The sequence below is a fragment of the Prionailurus viverrinus genome, chromosome D1 (genome assembly GCF_022837055.1).
Source record: "Prionailurus viverrinus isolate Anna chromosome D1, UM_Priviv_1.0, whole genome shotgun sequence".
Lineage (NCBI taxonomy): Eukaryota > Metazoa > Chordata > Mammalia > Carnivora > Felidae > Prionailurus > Prionailurus viverrinus.
The window spans coordinates 108,807,369-108,817,137 of NC_062570.1; the positions used below are offsets into that span (position 1 = coordinate 108,807,369).

Genomic DNA, 9,769 nt, shown 5'->3' on the forward strand with positions numbered 1-9,769 from the left:
GACTTGTGATCCTCTTGTCCTCTCTCACAAGAGCAGCAGGGTCACACCCTTCAGAGATCCGGAGACCACTGGCTCTCATTGGGCAGAGCCCTGCAGGGTGGGGAGTGGCCTTTGCTCCCACAGGCTTAGGTTCAAGTCTACCAACAAAACTCAGTCCTTCTGTGCCTCGGTCACCTTGCCCAGAAGCTGGAGGTTGTCAGAGGATGAATAAGCAAATGGGTACAAAATGACCCCGAGCCACAGGCCACTGGACATCTGAGGAGTGGCTAGCAGACCATGGGGGCATCAGGGAGGAAGAGGAGAGGGCACAGATCCGCCCTGGGGCAGGGGGCCTGCCGGCCAATGGCAGGGCTAGCAGGGCCTAGAGGCAGGCCCTGAGCGTAGGGGCCTGAGCTATGGGTCCTAGGCCTTGGGCAGGGATACTTCGTAGAAATGCTGGGCAGCGGCTCCTTGGAAAACAGGATGGGAGCCTGTTTCCCAAGCCTGAGCCTCTCCTCTCTCCCCCCACCACCGTCACGTCTCCCGAGGCTAGGGCAGCCCCATTAAAGGACTTCTTCCTCCTGGACACTTTCTTCCAGTCCTGGTGATGGTAATAGGGTTTCTCGGCAAGCAGTAATGGCGGAAGGAAGGCAGTCTTTCCGCCTCTACCCTCGATTAAGGGAGCGGTTGTGGCCCACGGGTCCCTCTCCAGGGCTTCTGGTCCAAGGAGGCACTGAAAGGAGCCTTAGCTGCACTCTGGTGGCCGGTGGGGGGGGGGGGGGGGCTGGAACCCCAGGTGGGGTGGGGCTGGGGAGGCCACAGTCTGAGGCTGGCAGGATAAGGAGGAGCAGCATACTCCAGTCCCGGGAGGATTCAGGCAGGAGAGCAAGGGCTGAGATGTGGGCCTTCAGCGCTGAGCTCTCAGCCCCCAACCACCGGAGGTTGGTAGAATCAGCCCCCTTGAAGAGGCTCAGAGCCGGTAAGTGACTTGCCCGCGGCCTCTCAGCGTGCTGGGCAGAGCTCGGATTTGAACCCGCTTCTTCCAGCCCCAGGTTCTGTGCAGGGCAGCCCAGCTTCCACCTCTGCACTGACCGTTCTCAGGATAGGTGGCCATGGGGAAGGACTGAACATGGTGGAGATGTCATGGAAAGTAGAGAGGGGGAGAGTTGGGAAGAGCATCGTCAGCTCCTCCCCACCCTGCCCAGAGAACCCCCAGGGGTACCGTGAAATTTGGACATGACAGGAGGCCTCCCTCAGGGGAGGAGGGATAGGAGAGTCATCACTCAGGGTCACAGCCTCTAGGAGGCAGAGCTGGGGCTGGTACCCAGATCTTTATGGACTGTAGGCTCCACTGCCACAGCAAGTTATGGTACGCATATCCCCACTCGTAACTCTGAGCACCCCTAAGGCCTGAATCAATGCTCTAGTTCAGAAAGAGCCAACCTGCCCTGGTAGGGTGAGGTGGGGTGTGGTGGGGAACTTGGACTTGGGTAAATTGGCTCAGAGCCAGAGGTTGGGCCAGGGATGGGGCTCCTGGTGGAAAGGCTGGGTCCTGCCTACTCTGCAAGGGTAAGGATTAGCCCTCCACCAGCTCTCCAGGCTGGATGAAGGGAGGATGAGGCCAGGACAAGGGCTGGGGAGGGAGGTGAGCCCATTCTACCTGCCCTGGAATGAGCCCTGTGAGCCTGCCCTCAAACCCAGGGCCCTCAAGGAGAAGCCCACCTTGCTATTCCCCCCAGCACACACACACACACACACACACACACACACACACCATCCCCAGCCTCTGGGTTCATTGTCTCTTTTTCTCAACGACACGGTAAGCCTAACAACGTTCTGGATTTGAGTTTGGCTGCAGCACCGGCTGTGTGACCCCGGGGCCACTCTCAGCCTCTCTGAACCCTGCCTGCTACAGAGGGCTTCTGTGGCACCCAGACAGAAAGTGTCTGTGAGAGGCTGGGACAGAAACACTGACTGCCCCTCAGATCCTGAGACTCAGTCTGGGACTGCGAAGGGCGAGCCTGCTATCAGTGGAAGCATCTCGGAGGAGCTATACAACCTTGTTGAGTGGTATCTGGGGGTAGGGGGATAAGTAGAGACCTTGTGACAGGGGGCCTGAGCTCCCTCTCTAGCTGTGTTGGTCAACCTCTGTGATACAGTCATTGAAACTTCCACATATTTTCTTAGTTAACCTTCCGACGGAGCACCTGGGTGGCTCAGTCAGTTAAGCATCTTGATATCGGCTCAGGTGGTGATCTCACAGTCTTAGGGTTTGATCCTAACCTTAGGGTTAGATCACACTAACGACATGGAGCCTGCTTGAGATTCTCTCTCTCTCTCTCTCTCTCTCTCTCTCTCTCTCTGCCCCTCCCCTGCTCACGCGCTCTCTCTCAAAATAAATAAGCTTAACCTTCTGAGGAAATGCTAGATACAGAGGAAGGCATTCATTCTTTCACTCGGTCATTTATTCAGCCAATAGTTACAAGTCTGGCTCTGTTACCGGGAGCTCAGCAAGAATCGGGGCATTTGCCCCATCTGCGTGATTCTGAAGCCCAGCCGGTCCCTGTGCTTTGGGCATCAACAGTAAACAAGGGCCACACCGATCTTGGCCCCATGGAGCACACAGCCTAGAAGTGGGAGACAGTGATCACATAAGAGAAAGACTATTGAAAGATCCAGAACTCAAAGGGTGCCGGCATGAGATACACCATCTGTTTGAGAGAGGTGGGCCAGCTAAGGCGCCTGTGAGATCTGAAGGACAGAAGAGCGGCAGGGCGGAGGATCTGTGGGAGGGAGAATGAGGCGGAACCGACTCTGGCTGGAACCGACTGTGTGGAACCGACTGTGAGGAACGCTTTTTACGGGTCGTCATTCTTAGCTTTATTATCGGGAGTGCCGGCTCCCCTATTTCCCAGCCCTTTACTCCTGCGTTTCCTCTTTGTACTCATGGAGGTTGCGGGGGTGCGAAGGGCCGCGCCCTGTCGGAGCCGCCGAACGAGGGCGCCCCAAACAAGTTCTGCGCTTCCCCTCCCTGGCTCCGCTGAGGGGGAGGGGCGGTCAGGCACGGCCAGGCCCTGAGAACTACATTTCCCATAATCCCGTTCCCCATCGCCATCTTGGACGGTGGGCGGTGGCAGCCTAGGGTCTAGCCCTTCAGGCAGTTGAGCCGGCTCTGTTCACCCCTAACCTGGGCCTCCACCATGGGTGGTGCGGGACCTCGCCGAGGAGGGTGTCCGGGGACCTGGGCAGCTCCTGGCCGCCTTCTCCACCCCTCCACTCCTGCGAGCCTGGGCCACGTGTCGGTCTACGCGGAGAAGGTTGCTTGCCTTCCGCTGGCCAAGGACCTGAGGACCTAGACGTCGGGGGCTCCCACGTCTCCTCTCCAGACCCCCGCCCTGCGCATTGTGCCCACTCCCCTCCATTCCCAGATGGCCCCTGTTTTTGCGTCAGTGAGGACAGAACACTAGGGTCCCGGCGGGAGCGCAAATCCTGGTACCGGGCACTTAGAACGCCAGGGTTTGAGGCAGAAAGGTTAGAAGGGATAGCGGACAGCCAGGCCCAAACCCCTGACGACTAGACCCTCCCCTAGCCCCTGCCCGGGGGCGGGGTGGGAGTGAGGGGCCTGCAGCGGGACTGGCCCTTTAAGGGGGTGTGGTCGGGGGGCGGGGAAGCGAGTGAGACAGAGAAAGCGGCTTCGGCGGCGGCGGCGGCTGCGGCGGCGGCGGCGGCTCGGGCGGCGGCCGCGGGGGACAAAGGGCGGGCGGATCGGCGGGGAGGGGGCGGGGCGCGGCCAGGCCAGGCCCGGGGGCTCCGCATGCTGCAGCTGCCCCCGGGCGCCCCCGCCGCCGCCCTAGCCGCGGAGCAGCGCGGAGCCCAGCCCGCGAGTTAACCCGAGCCAGCGGCCCGGAGCCAGCCGGCGGGCGTCCCGGAGGCGGCGGCGCAGGGAGGGGCCCGACGCGCGCACGTGGCCCCGGCGGCCGCCATGGCGGACAGCGGCCCCGCGGGGGGCGCGGCGTTGGCAGCCCCGGCCCCTGGGCCGGGCAGTGGTGGCCCAGGGCCCCGCGTCTACTTTCAGAGCCCCCCTGGGGCTGCAGGCGAGGGCCCAGGCGGCGCGGACGACGAGGGCCCAGTGAGGCGCCAAGGGAAGGTCACGGTCAAGTACGACCGCAAGGAGCTACGGAAGCGCCTCAACCTGGAGGAGTGGATCTTGGAGCAGCTCACTCGCCTCTACGACTGCCAGGTGTGTCCCTTACTCTGCGCCGACACCCTAAAATCGTTCCCTAGTCGGACTGCTTGGGAACCCCGCCTTGCGCCTGCCTGTCACCCGGAGTCAATGGGCGCTCCGCTTCCGCGCGCTCCCCTCCCTTTCTGTACTCCCCGCCCCCAGTGTATGCTCTTTCTTGTCTGACCTTAGGTCACTCCTATCTTTTCCCTCATGACTCCCTCATGTCACTACTCTGGTCAAGCTTGGGGTCCTCAAGAAGCCTCAAGGGATAGCCTGGGCCATGGGCAGGAGGCAAGAGGCTAGTCTGGGCTGGCGGTGGTAAGGTGATCTACCTAGTGCTTCGTAGCCTAAACTGGTTAAAAGGCGCAAGCCTGGTGGGGTTGTAAAGGGTCTGGGCTGTTCTACTGGGCTAGCCTGCAGCTCCATTTTGGTGTAGGGGCAGGCTAGCCTGTCCTCTGGGTTTTGGTTCTCCACCCCATGACTCCTTCCTTGCTCAAATGGTGACTCAGGCCCCTGGGGGGCAGGGTGGAGGAGTGGGCTTGCCCTGTGCTGCCTACCCTAGACCAGCCCTGGAATGCAGCTGGCTCCAGACTGGATAGACGCTTCCTGGGTGGGGGGAGGGGTGGCAGGCACCCCCTCCCTCAGCAAAGTATGGGCTCTTTGTTTCCCCATTACCAGCCCTGGGTCCTTCCCCGTGACCCCTCACCCTTTACTTCCTCCCCACTCCTGGGAAGCTGTGACAGGTGTTTGGGGGAGGGGAAGGGGCTGTGATGAGTTGGGACAGATGGCCCCACCTGTGCACTGATTGAGATGGAGCCCGGAAGTTGGGACAACACATCTGCAGGGTTCTCAGCCCAGGGTCCCCAAGCCTTTGCTGTCTGGCCCTGTTTGGCACCCAGGGTGCCCAACTGGCAGGGACAGGAAGCTCCCCCCCGCCATCGGGCATTTTGCCTTGGCACAGGCCTGATCTGTTTTCTTCCTCAGACAGCTGCTGCTGTCTGCTGGGCAAAGAAGCCTGGCTCATTCTGCGGTAAGGCAGGGGCCTCAGCCGGAGCCCCTCTCACACCCTCTCTCCCAACTCAGGCCCTTGTCTCTCCCTCCTCCCCCACCCCCACCCCAGGAAGAGGAAATACCAGAGTTGGAGATTGATGTGGATGAACTCCTGGACATGGAAAGTGATGATACCCGGGCTGCCAGGGTCAAGGTGAGAGAAGGGCCGGGAGGCATCAGGGCCAGGTAGGGAGATCAGGGAGTAGAGAGCTGCCTGGACGCGTGGCCCCTTGGGTAAGCGAGGCTCTAAATTTAGGCCTTCTTTGGTTTTAGTCAGCCAGCCCTTGGGATGTTGGGCCTCAGCTTCTGCTTCCGTCAAATGGGGCTAATGGTGCCTGTCTAGCTGTTGAGTAGCTGTGGTATCGCCTGTGCCTCGGGGGTGGCCCCAGTCCCTTGGAAATAGGTACAGGTGAGCTCTAGGCCCCTGTTCCTTAGAACTCACAGCTATACTTGTCCCCCCATGCCCTCCCAGGAGCTGCTGGTTGACTGTTACAAACCCACTGAGGTAAGTATGTGGCTGTCCCAGAGGCTGGGGTGAGAGGAGCCTGGGCTTCTGTCATCTTGGGGTCTGGCCTCCCTGATGTCTTCCCTCCTGTCCAGGCCTTCATCTCTGGCCTGCTGGACAAGATCCGGGGCATGCAGAAGCTGAGCACACCCCAGAAGAAGTAAGGGTCCTCGACCCACATGAATGGTGGCTCCCACAGGACAATCGCTGCCCCCTGACCTCGTAGCAACAGCAATACCGGGGGGCCCTGCGGCCAGGCCTGGCGCCATGAGCAGGGCTCCCCGTGCCCCTGGCCCAGGGGCCTCTTCCCTGCCCCCTCAGTTTTCCATTTTGGGGTTTTTTATTGTTATTAAACTGATGGGACTTTTTGTGTTTTTATATTGATTCTGCGGCGCGGCCCTTTAATAAAGCTAGGATATGCCTTTGGTGCAGCTAACGGGCTCAGCTGGTCTCTTTTAGGGGGGACACACTCCTCTACAACTGCTGTCGGTGCAGCTTCTCCCCAGGTGGCTGCAGGCCTTCCTGAGGGCCACGTAGCCATGACGATAGCCCAGTGCCGGCTCCCACACCATGAGCTCCAAGTGGCTGGGGAGCTGGAGTGGGGGGAGCGGTGTCGCTGTTGGCTGTTAGGAACACTCCTTTTCCCTCTGGGCAAGGACCACCGTCCCACCTAGGGCCTGGCCCTCACGATCCCCCTGCCACTGAGTCTACACCCAGGTCCTGCAGCCAATAAAGAAGAGGCGTGGGGGGTACCAAGGGAGAGGGTAAGCTGAAGTTGAAGATGTGGCTTCTAAGCCTCTCAGGGCCCACAAACAAACACAGGCTCACTTCGTGGGCTTTAAGGGATTTTTTTTTTCTTTCTTTCTTTCTTTAAACAGTCTGGTCCCTGATGGGGGCCTCTCCACTGCCCCTCCCCAGTTTGGCTACAGTTCTGAACGTCGCTCGATTTTGAGCAGCTCCACCTCAAACACGAGGGTTGCACCACCTGCAGGGGAGAAATGAGGACAGAGTGAGAACCGGGGCCACAGGAAGAAGAGATGGTGGGCAGGAGATGGGGGCAGGAAGGCATCTTACCTGGAATCTTTGGGGGAGCTCCCCGCTCTCCATACCCTGTCAAAGATGCGAAAGAAAAAGTGAGCTGTGACCGGGTAGAGAGAGAGAGAGAGAGAGGTGTTCTGCAGACATTCGGGCTGAAGCCAGGCCTCTGCCCATCGCAACAAGAAAGCCAGAAATGGAGACAGCAAGGGGCTACAAAAGGCCCAGTAGAGGGCAGAGGGTGGGCGCCAGAACCAAGTGCCCTAAGGGTCTTGCCCTGTTCTCACTACTGGATACAGCTAGACTTGGAAGACACATAATGAACGGATGGGACAGAGACCAATGCAGCGGCAAACCAGTCTCCACCCTTCCCCAGACACCGCCCCCCCCCCCAACTCCCCTATCCAGGCTCAGGAAAGGCCTCTTACCCAACTCTGATGGGATCACCAGCTTCCGTTTTTCTCCCTCACACATCCTGCAGGACAACACCTGTTCAGCGCATGGCAAGCACCCAGGCCCCCTGCCCCCCACCCCATCCCTGGGGCTTGCCTCCCACAATCAACCTCCTCAACCACAGCCATGGCCCCCTGACTCACCCCAGCAGCCCCTGGTCCCAGCCCTTGATGACCTGGCCTGTGCCCAGGGAGAAGACAAAGGGCTGGTTCTGGGGCAGGCTGCTGTCAAATTCCGTCCCATCTTCCAGCTTCCCCTGCGGGACCATGGGAAGGCCAGTGAAGAGGAGGCTCCACTCTGACACACCTCCCCACCCAGCAGCTATCCCCAAGCTGGCTCCCCATTGGCAGCCATAATCCTAGGAGGGGACAGAACCTTGGGCAGCTCGCAGTACCTCGTCACTGCTTGCTGGTGCCAAGCTGGGGATCAGACAGTCAACAGCAGGGAAGAGCTATAGAAACTAGTGTAAAAGGGAGACAGGACTTGCCCACGGTCACCCGCCTCCTTGGCTGAGCAATCTGGCTTCCAAGTCCTTTCAGGTCCCCAGAAGCCCCACCCACCCCAATGTTCCACTCCCTCACCCACCGTGTAGTGCATGTGCAGGACGTCCCCCTTGCGCGACTTGATGGGACAGTGGTCTACCCGCTTCTTGACCCCGATCTGCAGCTTCCGTTTGCCCTCGGCCCCCGCAGCAGTGGCCAGGGCACTCAGGCAGATGGACAATACTGTCAGGACCCAGCTCAGCCTCATGTCTCTGCGGGGACAGACCCCGACCAACCGACCGGGGGGGAGGGCAGGGAGGGCATGGAATATGGGCAGGTACCAGGAGGATTCCACCCCCACCGTACTTTGCCTGCCCACGGGGATCCCCTTGTCCCGGGTCACCACCCCCTCCCCCGGGCTCCGCAGCCACACTTACCAGTCCAGTGAGAAGGGGGCTTGCCCGAGGACCCCAGCAGCGGGGGGAGGGGGTCAGGGGAGGCCACAGCAGCCAGGGCCCCGCCCCTTTGCTCACCCCCAGCCCTTCCTTCCCTCCCGGTCCCCAGCTCCACTCTTCAATTCCCGCCCGTCCCTTTACGCAAAGTCCAGACCTTATCTGGCTGCCCAGCAGTTGCCTCGACGGAGCGATCCCATTCACGCCACACCCAGTTGCCCCCCGCCCAGCACACCCACACCTCTGAGGTCGCTGCAGGGGGCCTGCCCCGAGGCACCCACACATCGCCGCTGGGTGGCTCCGGGGAGCCCCGATCCTCCGGAGGCACCCCCCAGGCCGGGCCTGTGCCTCCGCCCGGGGCGCCGCCCCAGCTCTGAGCCCTCGGGGGCCTGCGGGGTACCCAGACCGGCCCCGTGTCTGGTGGCCGCCGAGCCCGCTCCACCCACACCACCTCTCCCGGGGGAGTTCTCGGCCTACCGCGTCCCCAGGCCCGGCCCCCGCGGAGACCGCCCCCGCGTGGACGCCCCGGGCCATTACCTGGGCCTACGCCTTCGCTTTGCTCCTTGACCCCACCCTTTAGCGGACGTAGTTCCGCCCCTTGCCCTGGAGCCCCGCCCTCGATAGAACTAGACCCTCTTTCCTGAACTGTAGCCACGCCACTCACCGACTGAAGGCCCGCCCCCAGTGCCTGGGCTCCGTCCCCTTCGGTCTCCAAACCCGAGGCTCCGCCTTCCGCCTGTTCCAGCTCCTCCTCCAGGGACCAGGCTCCGCCCCCCACCTGTCCTAGCTCCGTCCCCAGTCCCGGAGCTCTGCCTTCTACTGGCACCAGCTCAGAGGTTCCACCCGTCTCCGTCCCACGTCCCGCCCCGACTCCCGGGGCTCCGCCCCGTGCGGCGTGAAAACCCTCCCCCTGCGGCATCCCCAGACAGCTCCGACCCCACCCCCCAATTTCCCCCTGACCTATCCCTCGTTGACACTCGCAGCCCCGGCCCGCTCCTGCCCGGCCTGATCCAGCCTGCCCCCGTGCACCCCGGCTCCCCCCAGCCCGGGCTGTGGCCCCCGCTCACCTCCTCGCCGCGCCCCCGGAGTCAACCCCAGTCGTGCTGCCGCCTGTGCGCAGGCGCGTCATCGTCGCCACCAGGCCGGGCCACGCCGCCCGCCCTCATTGGACTGTGCGAAGCCCGCTGCCGCACGCCGGGCGGAGCGGCCTTTCCCCCTGCTCCGCCCCCGCGCCGACACGTGACCACGCGCTACTTCCGGTGGATCTGTAGCCGGTAAGGTTAGGTGAAAGTGACTTCCTAAAGTGCTTTCGGCACTTCCGGCCGAGGTGAAATTAAGGTCAGGCCAACGCGGGTTCCCGGAGGGGGTCTCGAGACGCCATTTTATCTCGCCCCCAGGCTCTCCCACGGCGCTCTCGCTTGACCCTGGGCCTCTTCAGGGTCCACGGGCTCCAGTGGGAAGAGCCTGGGCCTCAGACTTGAGTTTGGGTTTGGGCTGTGCGGTTCGTTGGCAGTGTGACCTTGAGCGAATGCTTTGGCCTGGTAGGATCTGGAAGGCCCTGTAAGGTGGGCTTGTCAACACCCACGTG

The 9,769-nt window shown here is 61.8% G+C and overlaps 2 protein-coding genes across 6 annotated transcripts; one reads left to right on the plus strand and one right to left on the minus strand.

The window, feature by feature from the left end:
* Window positions 1-3,778: 3,778 nt before the first annotated feature.
* On the plus strand, window positions 3,779-6,190 carry PPP1R14B (protein phosphatase 1 regulatory inhibitor subunit 14B). The gene is given in 6 exon segments (XM_047823533.1): window positions 3,779-3,830; window positions 3,833-3,936; window positions 3,938-4,219; window positions 5,325-5,408; window positions 5,727-5,759; window positions 5,855-6,190. Coding segments are annotated over 6 exon segments (609 nt in total). The 5' UTR covers window positions 3,779-3,793; the 3' UTR covers window positions 5,924-6,190.
* A 426-nt stretch (window positions 6,191-6,616) lies between these two features.
* Window positions 6,617-9,394, minus strand: FKBP2 (FKBP prolyl isomerase 2). 5 transcript variants are annotated; one of them, XM_047823526.1, is made up of 6 exons: window positions 9,249-9,394; window positions 7,833-8,001; window positions 7,391-7,503; window positions 7,223-7,269; window positions 6,834-6,869; window positions 6,617-6,744 (listed from the first exon to the last, which is right to left on the minus strand). In XM_047823526.1, the coding sequence occupies exons 1-6, from the start codon at window positions 9,308-9,310 to the stop codon at window positions 6,683-6,685; spliced, it is 489 nt and encodes a 162-aa protein (XP_047679482.1). In that variant the 5' UTR covers window positions 9,311-9,394; the 3' UTR covers window positions 6,617-6,682. The 5 variants fall into 5 exon arrangements, with proteins under 5 accessions (XP_047679482.1, XP_047679485.1, XP_047679483.1 ...); XM_047823529.1 differs by lacking the exon at window positions 9,249-9,394 and adding an exon at window positions 8,846-8,970; XM_047823527.1 differs by lacking the exon at window positions 9,249-9,394 and adding an exon at window positions 8,719-8,841.
* Between the last annotated feature and the right edge of the window lie 375 nt (window positions 9,395-9,769).